At 44.1% G+C, this 24,047-nt stretch overlaps 1 protein-coding gene and 1 non-coding gene across 2 annotated transcripts in view; one reads left to right on the forward strand and one right to left on the reverse strand.

Moving 5' to 3' along the window:
- LOC107378752 (A disintegrin and metalloproteinase with thrombospondin motifs 16) overlaps window positions 1-20,044 on the forward strand; it is a 112,576-nt gene extending 92,532 nt beyond the window's left edge. Inside the window, exons 19-24 of the mRNA XM_015949123.3 lie at window positions 14,036-14,240; window positions 14,386-14,580; window positions 14,714-14,770; window positions 14,873-15,088; window positions 15,227-15,374; window positions 16,863-20,044. Coding sequence (XP_015804609.2) covers window positions 14,036-14,240; window positions 14,386-14,580; window positions 14,714-14,770; window positions 14,873-15,088; window positions 15,227-15,374; window positions 16,863-16,981 — 940 coding nt within the window. The 3' untranslated portion in view covers window positions 16,982-20,044. The remainder of the gene's footprint in view (window positions 1-14,035; window positions 14,241-14,385; window positions 14,581-14,713; window positions 14,771-14,872; window positions 15,089-15,226; window positions 15,375-16,862) is intronic.
- Window positions 20,045-22,301: 2,257 nt separating this feature from the next.
- On the reverse strand, window positions 22,302-22,373 carry trnae-cuc (transfer RNA glutamic acid (anticodon CUC)). The gene has a single exon. It is a non-coding gene; the product is annotated as a tRNA-Glu (tRNA).
- Between the last annotated feature and the right edge of the window lie 1,674 nt (window positions 22,374-24,047).

The raw sequence follows: 24,047 nt of genomic DNA on the forward strand, positions 1-24,047 counted from the left end.
ACCATCCGGTGCCTCAGGGGGCAAAAGCAGTGTGCTACCAACACCATCTATAGTGGGGAAGGTGTGCTGCTGACCTCTACTCAGGACATTGTGGATCAGTGGGCAGAATACTTCGAAAACCTCCTCAATCCCACCGACACATCTTCCAGTGAGGAAGCAGAGTCTGGGGACTTTGAGTTGGCCTCTCAAATCACTGGTGCTGAGGTCACTGAGGTGGTTAAAAAGCTCCTCTGTGGCAAGGCTCCAGGGGTGGATGAGATACGCGCAGAGTTCCTTAAGGCTCTGGATGTTGTGGGGCTGTGTTGCCTGACGCGGCTTTGCAATATTACATGGACATCGGGGGCAGTCCCACTGGACTGGCAGACCAGGGTGGTGGTTCCGTTATTTTAAAAGGGGGGCCGCAGGGTGTGTTCCCAACTACAGGGGGATCACACTCCTGAGCCTTCCTGGTAAGGTCTATTCAAGGGTTCTGGAGAGGAGGGTCCGTCGGATTGTTGAACCTCAGATTCAGGAGGAGCAATGTGGTTTTCGTCTTGGCCGTGGAACACGGGACCAGCTCTATACCCTTGGGGGGATCCTGGAGGGTGCGTGGGAATTTGCCCAACCAGTCTACATGTGTTTTGTGGATTTGGAGAAGGTGTTTGACCGCATCACTCGGGGGGCCCTGTGAGGGGTACTCTGGCAGTATGGGGTACAAGGCCCTCTGATACGGGCTGTTAGGTCTCTGTATGACCGGTGTCAGAGCTTGGTCCGCATTGCCGGCAGTAAGTCGGGCTCTTTCCCAGTGAGAGTTGGACTCTGCCAAGGCTGCCCTTTGTCACAGACTCTGTTCATAACCTTTATGGACAGGATTTCTAAGTGCAGCCAAGGTGTAGAGGGCATCTGTTTTGGTGGCCTGAAGATCAGGTCTCTGCTTTTTGCAGATGATCCTGTTGGCTTCATCAGAACGTGATGGAGCGTGAGATCGATAGGTGGATTGGTGCTGCATCTGCAGTGATGCGAGCGTTGTACTGGTCTGTCGTGGTGACGAGAGAGCTGAGTCAGAAGGCGAAGCTCTCGATTTACCGGTCGATCTACGTTCAGACCCTCACCTATGGTCATGAGCTTTGGGTAGTGACTGAAAGAACGAGATTGCGGATACAAGCGGCCGAAATGAGTTTTCTCCGAAGAGTGGCTGGGCTTCCCCCTTAGAGATAGGGTGAGAACCTCGGTCATCCGGGAGGGGCTCGGAGGAGATCCGCTGCTCCTCCACATCGAGAGAAGCCAGTTGAGGGGGTTCGGGCATCTGGTCTTGACACCTCCCTGGTGAGGTTTTCTGGGCACGTCCAACTGAGAGGAGGCCTAAAAGTAGACACAGGACATGCTGGAGGGACTATGTCTATCACCTGGCCAGGGAACGCCATTCCCCCGGAGGAGCTGGCCCAAGTGACTGAGGAGAGGGAAGTCTGGGCCTCTCGCCTTAGCCTACTGCCCCCGCGACCCGACTTCGGATAAGCGGATGGATGGATGGATGGATGGATGAATAAACTATATATAGCATTCCACATATACCTATGGTAATCTGTGAATTTTCAACTAATTTTCAGAAATAGCATTATTTTTTGATGAATGTTTTAATTTTGGATGTGACCCCAAAAATTATATGTACCAATTTTTCTTGAAAAAAGCTTTGAATCTACTGATTCAAAAAAAAGAGCATTGTATTTCACAAGTTGACATTGCCATGTGAGAATATTTTGGTAATTTTGTGATGATTTATGGATTTTTTTAATGAATTTTTAAAATCATTTGATCAGTAAGTCATAAAATGAAACTCATAGTTTTTTGCATTAAATCTAGCGAAATGATTAAGTATTAATATTATTCCCAATTTTCTATTGATGATCAGATTATTGTTTGGTAATCTTTTGACCAAATATGGATTTTATAATAAATTTTTTGTTTTAGTCAGTTTAATTATAAATCTCAATATACTTTTTTATTGAAATAATGTTTAGTTTAGAAACAATAAAATTACAAAACCTGATTTATCATGACACTATAATGATCCAAGAATATTTTGGAAATTTCTTTAAAAATAATGCATTTCTTATTAATTTAATAAACATCTCGTCTCGTCTCTCGTCTCGTCTTCCTCCGCTTATCCGGGTCCGGGTCGCGGGGGCAGCATCCCAACTAGGGAGCTCCAGGCCGTCCTCTCCCCGGCCTTGTCCACCAGCTCCTCCGGCAGGACCCCAAGGCGTTCCCGGACCAGATTGGAGATGTAACTTCTCCAACGTGTCCTGGGTCGACCCGGGGGCCTTCTGCCAGCAGGACATGCCCGAAACACCTCCCCAGGGAGGCGTCCAGGAGGCATCCTGACCAGATGCCCAAACCACCTCAACTGGCTCCTTTCGATCCGGAGGAGCAGCGGTTCTACTCCAAGTCCCTCCCGAATGTCCGAGCTCCTCACCCTATCTCTAAGGCTGAGCCCGGCCACCCTACGGAGGAAACTCATTTCGGCCGCTTGTATCCGCGATCTCGTTCTTTCGGTCATTACCCAAAGCTCATGACCATAGGTGAGGATTGGGACGTAGATCGACCGGTAAATCGAGAGCCTGGCTTTCTGGCTCAGCTCCCTCTTCCCCACGACAGATCGGCTCAGCGTCCGCATCACTGCAGACGCCGAACCAATCTGCCTGTCGATCTCCCGATCCCTCCTACCCTCACTCGTGAACAAGACCCCGAGATACTTAAACTCCTCCACTTGAGGTAGGACCTCTCCCCCGACCCGGAGGTGGCAAGCCACCCTTTTCCGGTCGAGAACCATGGTCTCAGATTTGGAGGTGCTGATCCTCATCCCAGCCGCTTCACATTCGGCCGCGAACCTACCCAGCAAGAGCTGAAGGTCAGAGCTGGATGAAGCTAGGAGGACCACATCATCCGCAAAAAGCAGAGACGAGATTCTCCTGCCACCAAACTCGACACACTCCACACCACGGCTGCGTCTAGAAATTCTGTCCATAAATGTGATGAACAGAACCGGTGACAAAGGGCAGCCCTGGCGGAGTCCAACCCTCACTGGGAACAGGTCCGACTTACTACCGGCTATGCGGACCAAACTCACGCTCCTCTGGTAAAGGGACTGAATGGCCCTTAACAGAAAGCCACCCACCCCATACTCCTGGAGCGTCCCCCACAGGGTGCCCCTGGGGACACGGTCATAAGCCTTCTCCAAATCCACAAAGCACATGTGGATTGGTTGGGCAAACTCCCATGCCCCCTCCATCACCCTTGCAAGGGTATAGAGCTGGTCCACAGTTCCACGGCCAGGACGAAAACCACATTGCTCCTCCTCTATCTGAGATTCAACTATCGATCGGACCCTCCTCTCCAGTACCTTGGAGTAGACCTTTCCAGGGAGGCTGAGGAGTGTGATCCCCCTATAGTTGGAACACACCCTCAGGTCACCCTTCTTAAAGATGGGGACCACCACCCCGGTCTGCCACTCCCTAGGAACTGCCCCCGATGACCACGCAATGTTGTAGAGACGTGTCAACCATGACAGCCCTACAACATCCATAGCCTTGAGATACCCAGGACGAACCTCATCCGCCCCCGGGGCTCCGCCGCTGTGTAGTTGTTTGACTACCTCAGCAACTTCTGCCCCCGAGATCGGACAGTCCATCCCCAGGCCTCCCAGCTCTGGTTCCTCCTCGGAATGCGCATTGGTGGGATTGAGGAGCTCCTCAAAGTATTCCTTCCACCGTCCGACTATAGCCTCAGTTGACGTCAGCAGCTCCCCATCCCCACTGTAAACAGTGTGAGCGAGTTGCTGCCTTCCTCTCCTGAGGCGCCGGACAGTTTGCCAGAACCTCTTTGGAGCCGATCGATAGTCTTTCTCCATGGCCTCACCAAACTCCTCCCACGCCCGAGATTTTGCCTCGGCAACTGCCACTGCTGCACCCCGCTTGGCTATCCGGTACCTGTCTGCTGCCTCCGGAGACCCACAGACCAGCCACGCCCTGTAGGCCTCCTTCTTCAGCCTGACGGCTCCCCGAACCTCTGGTGTCCACCAGCGGGTACGGGGGTTGCCACCACGACTGGCACCGGCCACCTTACGACCACAGCTAGCAACAGCCGCCTCGACAATCGCAGAGTGGAACAAGGCCCACTCGGACTCAATGTCCCCCACTGCTCTCGGGACGTGGTCAAAGCTCTGCCGGAGGTGGGAGTTGAAGACCGTCTTGACAGGTTCTTCTGCCAGGCGTTCCCAGCAGACCCTCACTATGCGTTTGGGTCTGCCAGGTCTACGCGGCATGTTCCCTTGCCATCTGATCCAACTCACCACCAGGTGGTGATCAGTTGACAGCTCCGCCCCTCTCTTCACTCGGGTGTCCAAAACATACGGTCGCAGGTCAGATGATACGACTACAAAATCTATCATCGACCTGTGACCTAGGCTGCCCTGGTACCAAGTGTACCGGTGGGCATCCTTATGTTCGAACATGGTGTTCGTTATGGCCAAACTGCGGCTTGCACAGAAGTCCAATAACAAAACACCGCTCGAGTTCTGATCAGGTGGGCCGTTCCTCCCAATCACACCCCTCCAGGTCAAGCTGTCATTGCCCACGTGAGCATTGAAGTCCCCCAGCAGGACAATGGAGTCCCCTGATGGAGCACTATCTAGCACTCGTCCCAGGGACTCCAAAAAGGGTGGGTACTCTGAACTGATATTTGGCCCATACGCACAAACAACAGTCAGGACCCGTTCCCCGACCCGAAGGCGCAAGGAAGCTACCCTCTTGTCCCCCGGGGTAAACCCCAACACACAGGCAGAGTCTCGGGGCTAACAAAAAGCCAACCCCAGCCCTCCGCCTCTCACCCGGAGCAACTCCAGCAAAGTAGAGTGTCCAACCCCTCTCCAGGTCTCGGGTTCCAGAGCCAATGCAATGTGTCGAGGTGAGTCCGACTATATCTAGCCGGTACCGCTCAACCTCTGCCACAAGCTCCGGCTCCTTCCCCGCCAGCGAGGTGACGTTCCATGTCCCAAAAACTAGTTTCCTTGTCCGGGGATTGGACCGCCAAGGCTCCCGCCTTGGTCTGCCACCCGATTCACATTGCACCGGACCCTTCATGTTCCTCCTGCGGGTGGTGGGTCCACAGTTGGACGAGCCCATGTATCCGGTTCGGGCTGGGCCCGGCCGGGCCCCATGGGCGAAAGCCCGGCCACCAGGCGCTCGCTCACGGGCCCCAACCCCAGGCCTGGCTCCAGGGTGGGACCCCGGTAACCCTCCGGGCCGGGTACTCCGACTCTTCGTTTTCACCGTCATGAAAGATCCTTCGAACCGTTCTTAGTCTCACCCTTCACCTAAGACCAATTTGTCATGGGAGACCCTACCAGGGGCACTAAGTGCCCCAGGCAACATAGCTCCTAGGATCATTAGGGCACTCAAACTCCTCCACCACGATAAGGTGACGGTTCAAAAAGAAGAATTTAATAAACATTGTCAGCGATATTAAAATGGTAAATAGCCTGTATTTGTGCAGCGCCATTTTAGGGTTCTACAACCATCCAAGGCACTTAACAACACAATCAGTCTTTCAACCATTCACATGCACAGTCACACGGTGGTGGGAATGAGCTACAATGTAGCCACAGCTGCCCTTGGGTGCACTGAAAGGCGAGGCAGCATTCTCTGGTCAGAGTCGGGATCGAACCTGCAACCTTACGATTACTAGAAAACCCGCTCCACCTCCTGAGCTACTGCTGTCCCATGCAACGCATGACTTAGCTGAGTAAATATCGACGATCTTTTAAAATTAAGCAATGGATCTGGACTGTAATAGGGATTGAGATGTGAGCCATGCCTATGAAAGATTTTTGTATAGGCTGTGCAAAAGGTTCAAGGAGTTTTCCTGAGTGTTCGTTTCATTGTGCTGGTTGAAGTGAGCTGACAGGACGCCGGCAGGAGAACGTGATTTTGGGTCGAGGCCACGTGAGGAATGGCGAAGGTGGGGGCGGGGCGGGGCTGGGCGATGGTTGGCTTGGAACCCATTGATAACTGCTTGCAGTTCTAGTTTTATTTATTTTCAGTTTTCATTCATATATATTAACCAAAACTCAAGTTACAGAGCCGGTCTGGATGGGGAATCTGGATATCCCTCTTCCCAGCAGCAAAGGGATCTCAAGACATTATCAGGCTAGAAAAGATTTCCTCTAATCTCTGGTCTGCTCCTGGGCCTCTTCCCTTTGACTTATACCTGGACAACCTCCAAGTGAGGAAACCAGATGCTGGTTTAAATCCTACCTGTCTGATAGATATCATTTTGTAAACGTACATGACAAATCTTCATACTCCAGGGTTACTTGTGGAGTACCACGGGGTTCTGTGCTTGGACCAATTCTTTTTACTATATATATGCTCCCAATTGGTCAAATCATTAGACAGCATGGGATAAATTTCCACTGTTATCTTGATGGCCTAATCGGTTAGCTAGATTACAGGCTTGTCTTGAAAAATTGGATGACTCAAAACTTTTTTGCTTTTAAATCAAGACAAGACTGAAGTTCTCATCTTTGGACCTGATATTCAGAAAAGGAAATTGCTTAGTCAATCACCTGACCTGAATGGCATTAAATTAGTCTCCGAGAACAAAGTAAGGAACCTTGGTGTTATCTTTGACCAGGACATGTCATTCAAATCCAACGTTAAACAGGTTTGTAGGATTTCCTTTTTTCACCATCAGAATATCGCTAAGATTAGATGCATCCTTTCCAGGAGTGATGCTGAAAAACTAGTTCATGCATTTATTACATCAAGACTAGATTACTGTAACTCATTACTCTCAGGAAGTCCACCGAATGTAGTTAAAAGTCTTCAGCTTGTCCAAAATGCTGCAGCTAGAGTTCTGATGAGAATTAACCCTTTGATGCATGAATTATGAAATCTTCAACCATGATTTTTAAAAAAAAATTTTCATTCATCTTTAGGTGTGAATGAAACAAATTTCATATTTACATATTTTTGTAACATTTAATTTACACATAGTTTATTACATGTCCACCTCAGTGGACAGCATGCATTCTGAACATGAAATACGTTGGCTTGACTTACTGAAGTCAAAATGGAGGGGCTCAAATGCAATAAAGTCTTCAACAGCTGTGCTTAATAGCAAAAATAAATAAGTAACTATTTTGAGTACCTGTCGACTGTAGTGACCATTATGCATCAGAGGGTTAAAAAGAGAGATCATATCTCTCCTGTCTTAGCTTCCCTACATTGGCTGCCTGTTAAATTCAGAATAGATTTTAAGATCCTCCTTCTCACATATAAAGCTCTTAACAATCAAGCTCCATCATATATCAGTGACCTGATTGTTCCATATGTTCCTAACCGAGCACTTCACTCTCAGACTGTAGGTTTACTGGTAGTTCCCAGAATATCTGAAAATAGGATGAGAAGCAGATCGTTTAGTTATCAGGCTCCTCTCTTGTGGAACCAACTCCCAGCTTTAGTCCGTGAGGCAGACACCTTGTCTACTTTTAAAACTAGGCTTAAAACATTTTTATTTGATATGGCCTATGGTTAAAATCTGATGTTAGCCTAGATCTGGACAAGTGGGGGAGTAGAGGGAGGTGGAGTGTACAGTCGGTAAGACGACTCTCCCTTGCCCTGACTCCAACATGCCTGCATCTAAAAGGCTAGGTTATCTAGAGTTATCTCTGTAGTTATGCTGATAAAGGCTTAGACTGCTGGAGGACACACTGACCACTTTCCACACTCTACTACTTTCTTCTACAATCTGTTCTTTAACTGTATTATTTCCTGCAATTACTGCTGTTAACTTTATTTTTTTTTCTAAGTGTTTTTCTCCCCAGAAGAAGTTACAATGATGTTCTGCTGAGCTGTAGAAACCTCATGGAGGGGGCCATCGTCCTGAACACTGTTGCTAACCATTTAATCATTCTCCCTTTCCTGATAATAACACTTTACTTTCCTTGACATTGAATGTGCTACTACTAGTTTACCCATTTAATTATAGATTCACTAGGATCAATACAATAAAGTTTATCTCTCGCCAAATAGAATATTCACTAAGAAATCACAATGTAAACATAGGAACATTACTTTGTGTGTGTGTGTGTGTGTGTGTGTGTGTGTGTGTGTGTGTGTGTGTGTGTGTGTGTGTGTGTGTGTGTGTGTGTGTGTGTGTGTGTGTGTGTGTGTGTGTGTGTGTGTGTGTGTGTGTGTTTGCTCTGTCTTCTCGATCCCCAGTGAGTCGTGGTGGATGGCTGCTTATACTGAGCCAGGATCCTCTGGAGGTTTCTTCCTGTTAAAAGGGAGTTTTCCTCTCCACTGTCGCTGCATGCTTGCTTAGTATGAGGACTGCTGTAACGTCACTGACACTAGTCAGTGACTCGATGCAATTTGCTGGGTTCCTTATATAGGAAAGTTTTTTTTCTGATTGGCTTAATGAATTGACCTGTATTGGAATGTTTATTATGTGAAGTGCCTAAAGACAACTCTTGTCGTGATTTGGCGCTATATAAATAAACTTGAATTGAATTTAATTTAATTGAAAATACTAAACACCTTTCTCATGATGGAGCACCTCCCCCTCTGCCATCCTGCACGTTTTTGTTGTTTACCCTGCTTAAACTGACCTCCTTTTAATAAACAGGTGAGTCAACCCTTGAAACAGGAGTGTTTGAACAGGCAAATAAAACATGTAGGAATGCAGCCCTCAAGGACCTGGGTTTCCCACCCCTGCTCTATATTAATTAAACCTGACCACTTGTTTCCAGGATGTCCTGTTAATATGTCCGTTATGACCATTTAAAATCTGTCATTTTGGAATCTGTAGCATCCATATGGGGTGTAAAGGTATTTGCTCAGTAAAAGTTTAAATTCAGTATCTTATTAAAACTTTGGGCCAGGCTTCAAATACTCATTTAATTTAATCTGTTTTAAAATAATGTTCAAAAATGTTTGGATTGAATTGTCTCAAGATGTTGGTCAGTTACACCCTTAGATTGATTGGATGGATCAAATAATGCAACCTGACATGTTGCTTCATAAACACTGCATGCACACCAGAGGATTTTCTTGTAATGGATTATGTTTCTGAGCCTTGCACACTGTGGAAAATGAAATTAGGCTCTTGTTGGTAAATGGATCGCTGTGGAGACGCGAAACAAAATGTTTCAGGAGATGAGAACACACCAATCCATTTTGTGGTTTTCTCTGTCACTATCTCACATACGGAGTCACAAGAGACGCCTTTAAGGTCTGCACGCACACACGTAAATACACACACTGCTGTCTGACCCTACTGTTATGTCCATTACCTGGGTGGCATAATGTAAACATATGTCTAATGGCTCTGACCGTTTGATGTTTTGTCCTTTTTTTCTTTGTGACCAGTCCAGCTGTGTTCACACACACACACACACACACACACACACACACACACACACACACACACACACACACACACACACACACACACCAAGTAATGTTTCTATGGTTACATTGTGATTTCTTAGTAAATATTCTATTTGGCGAGAGATAAACTTTATTGTATTTATCCCAGTGAATCTATAATTAAACGGGTAAACTAGTAGTAGCACATTCAATGTCAAGGAAAATAAAGTGTTATTATCAGGCGAGGGAGAATGATTAACTGGTTAGCAACAGTGTTCAGGACGATGGCCCCCTCCATGAGGCTACTACAGCTCAGCAGAACATCATTGTAACTTCTTCTGGGGAGAAAAACACTTAGAGAGAAAATAAAGTTAACAGCTGAAATAGCAGGAAATAATACAGTTAAAGAGCAGATTGTAGAAGAAAGCAGTAGAGTGTGGAAAGTGGTCAGTGTGTCCTCCAGCAGTCTAAGCCTATAGCAGCATAACTACAGAGATAACTCTAGATAACCTAGCCTTTTAGATGGAGGCATGTTGGAGGCAGGGCAAGGGAGAGTCGTCTTTACCGACTGTACACTCCACCTCCCTCTACTCCCCCACTTGTCCAGATCTAGACTAACATCAGATTTTAACCATAGGCCATATCAAATAAAAATGTTTTAAGCCTATTCTTAAATGTAGACAAGGTGTCTGCCTCACGGACTAAAGCTGGGAGTTGGTTCCACAAGAGAGGAGCCTGATAACTAAAAGATCTGCCTCCCATCCTATTTTCAGATATTCTGGGAACTACCAGATAACTGATCATTCAACCTTAGTTGTGCTCATGTTGCAGCTCTTCTAATCCCTCAGCAGGGATTAGAGGCATTTGGCTTTATTACAAACAATCTTAGTCTGCTTCTCTATTTCTTTTAAAGTAATCTATTCAGATTCCCGCTCCCCATTTTCACACAACACAGCTGCTTTTCTTTTCATTCATGTCCATCTTTGATGTCCTGCCGTGATATTTCGTCCCACTTCTCTGAAACGCATCACACCATTAACAGATCTAGAAACATCACTCCTATCAGCATCTACCCACTAATGGATTTATATGTTTATGCTGACTCCAGGAAGCAGTGTTGGTGCCTGTAAAGTAATCCCACAACTGTTTACACTCATATTTTGGCCATTATCTCCTTCATTATCAACAGCTTTAGGTGAGCTTGCACATGCGTCTGTGTTTAGGTTTCTGTGCATGTAAACACTTGTTGAACTGTGTTGTTATTTCATCTACACACTGTCAGTGTGCTAGCTTAGGTCATCATTTAGAAATGAAGAGCAACACTCAGCTACATGACGTGCTAAAGTTTGTGGTTAACTGTGTCAGCATAAAAGGAGATCCCAGATTTAATTAGGAACTCTAAAAGCCACGGCTCGCTTGTTTGCATGTCAATCTTCTTATCTCTTAGCTGGGAGAATATGTCATCCGAATTAAGAGAAACTGTGATATGATTTAGTCAGGCTTTAGAGCTTTACATGTAAAATTACAATTTTGAACATTTTCTGTATGAAGCTATAGTGCATTGATATTCTCATGAGAACAGCCCGTCTTCTTATTCTTTGGCTGCTTGTGTATTTCTTCCTCTGGAACTCTTTTCTTTTATTATTATGCTGGGGAAAGCCAGACATATGTGACTGCATATGTGCCTTTTGTTGGAAAAAGCAAGAAAAAAGAACACTGCTTTATTTAAAAACACTCATATTTTGAAATTGCTCCCAGAAAGAGAAGGTTTAAAAGCCCGTGAAGTGTTATTTTTACTGAGAACAAGGGATCTGAAACTAATGTTGTGGGTTTTAACTAAACGTTTAAATTAGGTATTGGCTCAGTTATGATGGCAGAAAAGGGATGTTGCTGTACACCACCAACTCTTTGTTTTGTCCTCTGCATCAGAGCTTCTTTATTAGCATTTAAGAAAATTGTCTATGTTTTTGTTTTGCTGGCATTATTGCTAAATTACCATAATGTTTAATTATGATATCCTGTAGCCGCCACCATGAGGATTATAACCATGGTAGTCTCACACTTCCTTCCTAATGTATGTCAATGACATACCGTGGGCAAAAGGTTTTAGCAATTACCCTGAAATAAGAAAGGCATGAAGTAGGGATGTCCCATTCCAATATCGATATCGGAAGTATTTCAATAGCGGCCCAAAAACTGTGTATCGGATTACATCGGACGGCATCCGAAATCTCCGATATAAGCAGTCTGTTAAGGTTCATATTATTGCAACCAATGGTTAAGAAAAAATCGTCATTTTTTCATACTGATTGAGTAATATCATTTGACCAAACCTTCCATACATTCCACAAAGCTGCAATATCGGTGCCTTATCGGAAGTGAAAAAGTTGTATCTGGACATCCCTAGGCCATGAAGTTTCATTTGAGTCATGTAGTGTCAGCGGAATTACCATGACCACTTCCTGTGAAGGTCATCTTTATTAAATCTAACCAAAGCATTTCGTATTTGTATGTTTAAACATCTGTTGTTCTTCAAAAATAACGAGTTCATTTTTAAAGTGCATCAAGTCTCCATGATTTGTGGAGCCATTCCTTGTACAAGCTGTGCTCTACGTGGAAACGTATTCTGGGCTGACCAGAACACGCATGCTAGTCCAGACGAGCTGGCTGCAGTCACTCCATCTCTGCACATCATACTATTTTTGAGGCCTTGCATCTATTTATTTTGCTATGTCCGCACCTGTGATTTGGCCTAAACATGCATTATGTCATGGAAAATGGTTTCAGTTCCCTGCTTTTAATTATAACACAATGTCATTTCATTTCAGTGGTTAAACGTACGCTAAAGTAGGCAAATAAACACAGCATGCTGGCTTACACATGTGATAGTTCAAGCATACACATGGGAGTAAAGCTATAAACGCTGGTCAGAGGTTATTAATGTCTTTGGTGTGGGACATCTGACCCTTGGGCCTCTATCCAGCGAGTGTGATGCTAACCATTAACATTTCTTGACACAGCCAAGATCACAAAACTATTCATGATAATATGACTTTGCAGTGTAAAACAACACCATCCTTTAATGTGATTACAGTTTTAAATCCATTGCACAAGTTTTTTTTTATATATATACACATATATATTAAAACTTTGATTTTCCATTTGTTTGGTCCATCAAATCAAACATTTACCAACTGAAAGGTCCTGTCTTAAGTTACTTTACCTTTTGGTGACCTGTTGATTGTGTGAGTACTTCTTTTGTTCTTTGGCTTAGGCGGCCATATTTTACATTTGATGCAGAAAGTGAGGTCTGTGAAAGACCCCAATGTCAGGAAGTTTTTTAATATGATGTCAGGCTGTAGCTGGTGGGTGGGCGTTCTTCCACATTAAATCCATAATATCAGGTAACCACCAGAGACTTGGATTACACCGTTAAATTTCCCGAGTCAAATTTCCTTTCTTGGGAACATAAATGTGAAAAATCATTGTGCCTGAATATGAGTTAACTCTTTAAATACAGTTCTGATTGGGTTGTTTTATTTGCACTTATTTATCACTATCACCATTAGAGGTGAACCTCTTACAGGCTCAAAAACATTGTGTCAGTATACCACTGTGAGAACTTGGTAAGCTGCATAAAATACATAAAATACACCAACAGGCTTTAATCTCTACGGTTTTCTTTTCCTCCTTAAAGTCCTTCTTAGAAACCAATTCCCTGACAAGCCCTAACATCTGTAATTCAAGGTAGATTTTCTCTGAAAATAAAACATTTATTTTAGCCTTTTGGAGCTGATCTTATCTTATCCATCCTATATACCATTCCAGTTTTGAATTACAACAATACAGGTTTAGGCTGTTAAACATACAGCCCAGTGTGCTGACAGCCAAGCTCTTATGTTCAGGGTTGGTGTTGTGAAGCCGTGGACATACATCAGGGCGAGTTTAAGAACAGGAGTGTGTTTGATGAGGGATTAAGGTACATGAACCATGAGTTTAAGGTCAGTTGGAATGGGTGCAATAAACTTAAAAAAACTTGCAAGAAAGCTTGGGGATTAGTTGATTTTTGATATTCTATGGAGACATGGTGTTGGAAAAGAACATAACCTGTAATGTCTGAAACTGAGAAATAGTAATCTGAAGACAAACAGAGAATCATTTTCACTTGTGTGTATATTTGCTCTGCGTATAAAATGAAAGCTCACAACGTTATGATGTTAGGTTTTAGTGGTTTAAAGGGTTTGGTTTGGGTGGGCAGGATGAATAAGTTGTTTGAGATGTATCTAAGAAAGCAGCTTAAATGTCAACTGTCTGATTTGCTACATGTGACCAACTTACTAAAGCCCTATGGAGTTGGGCCCACAGTGTTCCTGAAGCTGACCTGCAAGAACATTGAATTCCAGAATAAAGCTGAGTAAATTACACCAACAAGTTGTTGGAATTGTAGTCACTTTATTTTAGACATGCACATGGATCACGATAAAAGTCAACTTAGAAGTGACACAGTGCAACAGCTATTGTTGTACAGTTGTCATGCTGCCATTCAGGGAGTCCTCCAGGCTTGTCTGAATGAAGTGATTGAAGAGCTGTGAATGTTTACTCACCAGGCTTGTGTTGTGTTGTCCCAGCTGGTCTGTAGGAGAGTGGGGGTCGTGCAGCCGTAGCTGCGGAGGAGGGGAGCAGGCTCGTGTAGTCCAGTGTGTCCAGAAAACCAGTCAGAGCAATGCAGACGTCCTGGCCAACTCTCACTGTGCCCAGTTAGCCCCAGTTAGAAAGCAGATCTGCAATACACACAACTGCCCACCAGTTTGGACATCTGGGCCATGGTCACAGGTAAAGCTATGTATACGCTGTGTAAAACAAACCTCTTTATTTTTGGGAGTAACGGTATTCAAATAAAAAATGTAATTAAGTTAAACAATGTATGTTTGGATTTGTAGAATATGGATAGTTGATATTGTTTCTATGTTTTGGACAGTGTTCACGTAAGTGTGGCAATGGTTTGAAGGAAAGAACAGTTCTGTGTACAAGCAACAACACGGGTGCTCAGATCCGCACGTTGCCAGACAGCGAGTGTGCAGGCCTGCAGAAACCTGCCACTCAAGAATCCTGCTTCCTCAAACGCTGCCAGAAACAACGCAAGGTTCAGTGGTTTGTCTCCACGTGGCAAGAGGTAATTCAGCTGCGATGATGGAGACTGACATAGATTGTGACATCAAATGAAGCAGAATTTGTGCAAGATGAGTGTTTGGTTTTGGCGTTCATACAGCCGATTTCTCTCCATGTTGTGTTTTTTTTATGTTCAGTGTTCAGCAACATGTGGTCGTGGCTATCAAGCACGCTTCATCAAGTGTGCAGAGAAGGTATGTAATCCAAGCCTGTCCCACATACACTGTAGTGTATTACTGTGAAGTCTTCAAGTGTTGCTTGAACCTTTGACTGAATTTCTGACTTTGATACTAAAGGACACTGCAGGGAAATACAGAGAACTCGCTGCCAAGAAGTGCTACCATGTTCCCAAACCCACAGTTGATCTCCAGAGGCAATGCATGCTGGCCGAGTGTCCCACTCGCACAACTCCACCAGTCCATCGATGGAGGACACCCCCTCGCTCCTATCCGCCTCAGCCGCTCCCTCACCCTCCACCTTCACCAGAGTGGCTATCATCTCCTTGGTCTCAGGTAAGTTCAAATAAAGTGGGACTCAACTGCTGACCAGTCATAGGAGTGCATCAACTCTTGGTGCTTGAATGAGGGCACTGAAAGTTTTACAAGGGATGAGTTTTAAAGTGTTCATTGAGACAAGTTTTCTTTGTACAGTGCTCAGTGACGTGTGGAGGAGGAGTGCAGGTCAGGACAACCCGATGTCAGCTTCAAGGAAAACCTTCCACAGGCTGTGCCCTCTATCTTAAACCTCCAACGTCTCAGGCCTGCAACACCAACTTCTGCCCACAACCAGAAAAGAAAGGTGCTGAGCATCTTTTACGTTACCTTTTTAAGACTCCTCCACTCTGGTTTAAAGCAACACTTAAAAGGTTTCCCACTTCTACCTCCCATGGGTTGGAAGTGGATTACAACTTCTGTAAACAACCCTGCCACAGTGTGCTGTAGCTGGCTCTAACAGTGGGTTATTGCTAACACAAGCCTACTGATACTTCATAAGCCTGAAAGTAAAAAGATCCACACTGTTGGACAAAAAAAACTATTAATTACAAGTCCAATAGCAACAAAGCTAGGTCACCATCAGAATGTGAATTCATAGCCTTCTTTTAGCTCCGTCCAACGAGTGTAGGCTGTGAAACCCCACTGAAACCAGTCTGAAAGTAACAGCTCAAAGGAGTGGTGGACTCGTTTAAGCAATACATTTACAGTGGTCTCTAGTAGGAATGAATGCCTTGAAAGTCAGTCTGAACGTGGGTTTTTATCTAAAAAAAAACACAAGCCTGGAGGAGCTTCTGCCATGTGGTGAAGTTGCTGATGCTAACGGTTAGCTTAAACTCGCCGAGATGTTCTCTGTTGATTCCCGGACGTTAAAACAACAGCCTTCCTCGTCGTGAGCCAAGATCAGTGAGTTAATGAAAGCTAGTTCACAGTGTGCTGCAGATGTGTGAGGATTTTCATATCCTAGCATTTCACCATCTAGTATCTATCAGAAGCTAATACAGATAGGTATGGGAGACTAGTTTTATCTTCAGCCTGCATGAAAAAGCCAGACTGATCAATTATAATCAGAAAAAACATTTTAAAAATGGTTTTTCAGTCAACCACACATTTAAAGTGTTAAAAACTATTTAGTGTAGCTTTAGGATTGTGCTATACTCTATATGACCTATATCACACAATAGCTGGCAAATTTAGAAAAACCCTTTTTGATGAAGGAACTCAATCTTTAACAATTTCCTAAGATGTTCTACTGCAACTTCACCACCTTCTATATATCACGGTCTTGTTTCCATAGCAATGTTATCATGCAAGTCCACAATCACACCAAACCCTAGACCTTGCCTTGGCATACCGGGGGTGCATCAGGGTGCAGCTACACACTAGAAAATCACACCACCTCCATGCTTGTGGGTTTGTAGCCAAAACATAAAGCCAGCATTTTTTGTCCTACTTCAAATGTTTGTCAACCAAACCACGTGGATTGGGTTTTTATGACTGTTGTACCACCGATGCTCTACTGAGGCCATGCTTCCAAAATGATAAGCCACCACAGTTTTGCTATGGAAGAATTATGCATATGTAAAGTTATTGTAAACCGTTCATGCTTTACCACTTTACCTAGGCAACCTGCAGCGTTCTCATTTTGAGCTGTAACCTTTAAAAAACATCCTTGTGCTGACTGACCTTCATGAAGAAGTCTTTATTGCGGGTTTTTAAAGAAGACCCAAATGTACAATTAGAGAGAGCAAGCTTTCGTAAATAATTACATTTTCTTTCTTGTTTTCCCCCACAGACATTGCTTGTAGAGATTACTTCAGCTGGTGCTATCTGGTGCCCCAGCATGGAGTATGCAACCACAAGTTCTACGGCAAGCAGTGCTGCCACTCCTGTTTGAATTCAAACCTAAAATAACAGAAACTGACTGTGATATAGGCTGTGCAAATGTAGCTAAGATTGTCAAAAGACTATTTTTTATGTCCATGCTTGAAAAGAAATGTTTTCATTCTAAGCATGAGGCAAGCACTGAAAAAAGTACATTTCTAGATGTGCAGGAGTGTTGCAGTGTCCTTTCTTCTCCCTGCGATGCTGGAAGTCTGGAAACAAGAATCTGATAAGATGGAAGAAACAAGATGGAGGAAAGCAAAAGAATAAATAAAAAAACAAGAAGAAAATGATGGAAAGGAAGGAAAAATGCAAGCTTGATTAAAATTATGGGACTGGTATGTCCAAACAGCAACTATTAATGTCCGAACAGCTGTGGATGCTATGCAACATGTGTTATTCTCAGATCTTTGCTGTTTCATAGGAAATGTGAAGTCTGGTTATGAAAAGGGATGTTTTCAAAAAGTAATCTAAAACTTGTAAAGCTGCCCTAAACTTTAAATGGGAACCAAAATTAACCACTCAAGCTTGACGTCATGAAGTGCAGCATAATAGCAGAATAGTAAGAAAAATGGAACGCTACCCAACGTGAGGTGCTACAACTCGTCACTTTGTTTTTGCAGTGTGATATTCTAAAGATTCAGGAATGAACTGTGTTACCTGTGTACAGTTTTGTGTGTTTTATTTATTTGCTTTGCATTACTACGTTGCAGGAAGACTATTAATAAGCATCCTGAATATTTTCTTTTTTAAGTGCCTAAAGTCCTAAACTTGAGTATTTTGTATCACGTTTATTTGAATGAAAAAGCAGCTGTTACAGACATTTTTACTCCTAACCACAGGTGCACGTTGTTTAAAATCACTGGTTAGGACATTTTATTGACATTTATGTGGACTAAAGCAGAGTTTCAGAGCACTGACAGGTGATGATTGATTTTAGAATAAGATTTTATTTTAGCGATATAAACGAAACATAAACACATACAGTATGTGTCATAAAAGCTGTAGTTGACATGATTCTCTTGGGTTTTAGATGTGTTTATCTGGGCAAGGTGCTGTCATTGTGCCCTGATGGCACATTTGCCTTTCCACATCATCCTCATTGTTGTTCAACACTTTTAGCTTCGCTCTTGTTTTGTGAAAGTAGTTTTAATCCTTGAAAATGCAGATTGGGGGTTTAACAGCCATTACAGCAGTTTGTAAATTTAAACATGCCCTAACTCTAGTCTTTTTCTCTGTATCGATCATTTTTGAAACTCACAAGGTAATTGCTTTATTCTGTTGGATGTTAAATGCATTAAACCCTCCCTGATATTATTCTGGAAGAAATCCTCACACAATAAACCAGGGTTGCTACAAATGACATATTTTATGTTGTAAAGGTTTCATGTAAATAACTATCCATCCATAAATCCATTATCTTATCTGGGGTCGGGTCACGGGGGCAGCAGCCTAAGCGGGATGGCCCAGACTTTCCTCTCCCCAACCACTTGGGCCAGCTCCTCCGGAGAAATCCTAAGGTGTTCCCTGGCCAGCTGAGAGACATTGTCCCTCCAGCGTGTCCTGGGTCTTCCTCTAGGCCTTCTCCCGGTTGGAAAACCTCACCAGGAAGGCATCCTGACTAGATTCCTGAGCCACCTCAACTGGTTCCTTGAGGTGGAGGTGCTCAGTCTACTTCAAGCTCCTCCTGGATGACCAAGCTTCTCATCCTATATCTTAGGGAGAGCCCAGCCACCCTGTGGAAAAAACTAATTTCGGTCGCTTGTTTCCCCAATCTCGTTCTTTCAGTCACTACATGAAGCTCGTTACCATAGGTGAGGGTTGCTCTGACACCTGTTGATCTCGCTCACTCCTCCACTAGGTGCAGGATCTCATCCCTGACCCGGAGAAGGCATTCTACCCTTTTCCAACTTAAGACCATGGTCTCAGATTTAGAGAAGCTGATTCTCATCCCAGCTCCAGTGAGAGCTAGAGATCGTGTTCTGAGGAAGTCAACAGGACCACATAATCTGCAAAAAGCAGAGATCTGATCCTTAGATCACCAAAAAGGGTCCCCTCAACACCTTGGCTGCCCCTAGAAATCCTGTCCACAAAAGTTATGAACACAATCGGTGACAAAGGGCAGCCTTGGTGGAGTCCAGCTTACTGTCGATAATGTGGACCAAGCTCTGACACCGGTCATACAGGGACATAACAGCTCTTATCAGAGGGCCTGGTACCCCATTCTCCTGAAGTACCCAAGGGTACAGAACTTGTCCAGTCCACGAAAGTCACATGGCTCCTCCTGAGTATACAATCTGTCTGACCCTCCACTCCAGAACCCCTAAATAGACTTTACCAGGGAGGCTCAGGAGTGGATCCCCATGTATTTGGATTGCATCCTGCAGTTCCTTTTTAAATAGAGGGACAACCACCCCCAATCTGCCAATCCAGTAGAACTGCTCCCAATGTCCACGCAATATTGCAGAGCCACATCGACCAGCACAACCCTACAACATCTAGAGTCTTAAGGAACTCTGGGTGGATCTCATCTACCTCGGAGCTTTGCAACCAAGGAGCTTTTTGACCACGTCAGTGACCTCAGTACCAGAGATTGGAGAGCCCACCCCAAAGTCCTCGGACTCTGCTTCCTCACTGGAAGATGTGCCGGTGGGACAATCCATGACAAGCATAGAAGTCCAATGACAAATCATTGCTCAAATTCAGATCAGGGGGGCCCCAATATACCGCTCCAGGTCTCACTGTAATTGCCCACATTAGCATTAAAGTCCCCCAGCACAACAAGGGAGTCACCAGAAGGAACGTTCTCCAGCACCCCCTCCAAAGACTCCAAAAAAGGGTGGGTAGTCTGAACTGTAGTGTCGTGCATAAGCATAGACAACAGTCAGGACCCGTTCCCCCGACACTTCTGCCGGAACTGGAAACCCGCATTTCAATAGGAAACAAGATAGCGCTATGTCCAAATGTCTTTTGCTGTTCGTGAATTCAAATGGTGTTTTTCTTTATGGGACTCTGGTAGTTTGTCCTAAAGTAGAAGAGATAGCAGCCGGCTGTTTTTCCCTCTCTGATAATAAAAGCAACAATCCTCTCACACCAGTGGTGTTCTGCTGCTAAATACGTGAATGTGTAATGAGTGATGGACCCAGGGAAGTGCAGAGGTTCAGCGAGACCGACAACGGATGGTCCAATTGTTGCTTTCGCTCTGAGCCATGTTATTAACTCATTCTCTTGCATTTGTCTTTGGACAAATGCAAGAGAATGTTTTTTATCTCCACATTACAGCTATGATACAAAGTGAAGCATGAAAATGTTAAGCTCTTTTGTTTTCCAGATTTACTTTAAAGTTTGGAGTATTTGAACATTGGATCATTTTCCTCTTGTGTGCCTCAGATCTCTCTCTCAAGTTGCAGAGCAGAATTTGGATATTTGAAACTACAGCTCAATCAATCGTTAAATCAATCAAAGGAACAAAGTAGATAAGGAAGTTCTGAAAAAGGTTGCAACTTTTTAGAAATCACATAAAGGAACCGCTAAACAGTTAGTTTTAACTTTGACGATAGCTTGCATGACTGTTGTAATGCAGGAAAAAGTTAACAGAAATTCAATGAAGCAAGCATTAGTCAGGCGGAGGCACATATTGACATTTTTAGGATTATGTACTCTAATGTTAAAATACAAGTTTGAGGGTGCCGGAGAAGTAAACTCATAGCCCCACTCTGACTTTGGCCATGCTAAAGTGGTATTACAATTTCATCTTCTTTAGTATCTCATTACCAGTCAAGGAGACGTAGAGGCCCAAAGCAAAATAACTTGTCAAAATCCTGAGGGCATGGATGAGGGTGAATACGCCAAGAGGAGAAATTCACAGTGAGAAAAAACATTTTTATCTTTCTCGATCATTATTTAGCAATGAAATCATAGTTGTCCAAGATCCTCAACTTGTAAATGTCTGCAAGATTTTCCAAGATTTTTAATGCCAGTTTGAAGACAAAAGCACTGCTCGTGTAATCAGATTACTCTGTCACCCAGCCCCTGCAGAAACACACACACACTTTCCTGGTATCATTTACATGGTGCAACCCTTATAGGAAAACCAAAGAGTATGAGCTGTACTGCACTGTCTACAGAACATGTTGTAATGGAAAAGTGTTATTAGTTTCCAAATGCAGACATCCTGGGCAAATTAGAAGACAGTGTTTTAGTGAATGTCCAAAACTAAACTTCCCCACATCATAATTGGGAAAAGTTATGGAAAACTGATAATAGTCTTTTTTTAGCCTAACAGAAGAAAAACTGGCCACAGAAGAAGAAAGACACTAAGTGTCTAAAACATTTAAGAGGTAGTGATCAGACAAAGGACTTCCTGTAGAAAAGAACGGTGGCAGATAGAAATCTGGCCACGTCCAAAATTGTTGCTTTTCTCTTGTCTCGTAACACAACAGATAATCTATGAGGGGCAGATGGAAAAAGGGGAGGCTTACACAGCACTTACCTTTCCAACTATAAAGGAGCTAGGCTATCTCTCACTGCATCTGTTTGGAGAAAGGTGGTTTTTTAGCCTCAAGGTGACACCAGCAAAGGTTCATCTGAAGTTACAGGCCTATTATCATTCCATCAGGAAGATGCACCTACAAACGTTCCACGCAGCTGCTGGGATCAAAACCTTACGCCACAGAAATGAGCACGCTGCAGCAAAAGAACTGACTAAAGGATTTTTTGATTGCTTTAAAATTTGCTCTATGTTAAAAATATTTTAATTGCAAAAGTGGGCATAATTGGCTTATTTGAGTCATTTTGTTAAAATTAAAGTTTGGTGTAACGTCTAAGTTTGTTCATGATCTCAGTATTGCTCATATTTCATATTTAATGTGAGCTCAAGCACAACTCATAGCTTTGGGTGTTTTTGTAACACTGATAACAATATTTATGAATGGGCTGCTGCAGAGAATGTCTGGACTTGAACCGAACAAAGCCAAGGATCAAGTGTAGACTGGTTCCACAACATTTGTAAAAGGGTAAATGAATGCTATTTATAGTCATCATTAACCAAATGTTACTATTTGTGTGTGACAATTGCCTACAATTTACGTTTGCATCTCAAAATGTACATTTTAGGTCTTCCTTTTCAGAAATAGGACTGTGTTCATAAGTGCCTGTGTGTGGGTTAGAAAGCCTAAAGTAGTAGTACCAGAGGTGTTACAACACTGCCCCCTATAGTTAGTGCATAGATTTTCATTTCAACCCATGGTACATTAGATGAAATAATTGTGGACAGGTCGCCAGATTCATTTATGAAATGCAGAACGCTTTCTGGAATTAAAAAAAATACTTGTAAATTAAAAAAATAATGTTCCCTGACCGGGAATCGAACCCGGGCCGCGGCGGTGAGAGCGCCGAATCCTAACCACTAGACCACCAGGGAAGCTGTACGCACGCCGGTTAAAGTTTGACTACTTATATAATTTGTGGTGAGGGCGGGCTCAATGCAGCCACATGTTGCAGAAGTGACGGACATAAAAAATAATTGCCAAGTGAACTACACCGAACTCTGGCTTTGCAAAGTGAAAAATAATATATTTATTTAGTCTGGCTTGAAGAAACTATTTTTGGCCGCATCTCAAGATAACAATCATATGAACTACTCAAATTCGTTAATACAAACAAAAAACAAGAAAAACTGAAATGCTGTTTTACTGTTTGTTTGTTTGCTTTTTGCTTGTTTTATCTAGTTGAAGTTTTAATTTAATTACTTTTAATTGGTCGTTTGAGTTAATTGATAGACAGAAACTTTGCATATAAGGAATTTATGTTAGGATAATTTAGAATCTGGCTTTGAAAGTAAAGATGTTTCGCCCACTAGCGGATCAAAGCTGTTACTACAGCAATAACATTATGCTAAACAAGACAGAACTCATTTGCACTTCCTGTATGTTTCTTCAAAATAAAGCATTCCACTTAAACGTTACTACGGTTTTTATATTAGCAGTAACCACATAGTTAGTCTAAATAACAGGAAAGCCAAATCGTCTTCACTAATACAAACTACTTAGTTACTAATACACAATAAATGTATTTTAATTATTTCCGTTCAACATCAGGCACGTGCAGAGGGATGGGGGGGGGGGGGGGGACTTGAGCACCTGCTTCTTTTGTCCGAAGTGCCCAAAGTGCCCTTTTTTCGGTCATCCGTCAGATTTTACCGTCCCAAACTGTCATGCCTGGACACAGGTTAGGCACTAGGACTCTCAGGGACATGGTCAAACACCTTCTCCAAATCCACAAAACACATGTAGACTGATTGGGCAAATTCCCATGCACCCTCCAGGATCTCCCAAAGGATATAGAGCTAGGCCAGGACGAAAACCACATTGCTCCTCCTGAATCTGAGGTTCAACAATCCGACGGACCCTCCTCTCCAGAACCCCTGAATAGACCTTACCAGGAAGGCTCAGGAGTGTGAGACCCCGTAGCTGGAACACACCCTGCGGTCCCCCTTTTTAAATAAGGGAACCACCACCCCGGTCTGCCAGTCCAGTGGGACTGCCCCCGATGTCCATGCGATATTGCAGAGCCGCATCAGCCAACACAGCCCCACAACATCCAGAGCCTTAAGGAACTCTGGGCGGATCTCATCCACCCCTGGAGCCTTGCCACAGAGGAGCTTTTTAACCACCTCAGTGACCTCAGCACCAGAGATTTGAGGCCAACCCAAAGTCCCCAGACTCTGCTTCCTCACTGGAAGACGTGTCGGTGGGATTGAGGCCTTCGAAGTATTCTGCCCACTGATCCACAATGTCCTGAGTAGAGGTCAGCAGCACACCTTCCCCACTATAGATGGTGTTGGTAGCACACTGCTTTCCCCCCCTGAGGCACTGGATGGTGGACCAGAATCTCCTCGAAGCCGTATGGAAGTCTTGCTCCATGATCTCACCGAACTCCTCCCATGCCCGGGTTTTTGCCTCGGCGACAACCCGAGCCGCGTTCCGCTTGGACTGCCGGTACCCGTCAGCTGCCTCTGGAGCCCCACAGGCCAAAAAGACCTGATAGGACTCTTTCTTCAGCTTGACAGTATCCCTAACCGCCGGTGTCCATCAGC

The sequence above is a fragment of the Nothobranchius furzeri genome, chromosome 5 (assembly GCF_043380555.1).
Source record: "Nothobranchius furzeri strain GRZ-AD chromosome 5, NfurGRZ-RIMD1, whole genome shotgun sequence".
Lineage (NCBI taxonomy): Eukaryota > Metazoa > Chordata > Actinopteri > Cyprinodontiformes > Nothobranchiidae > Nothobranchius > Nothobranchius furzeri.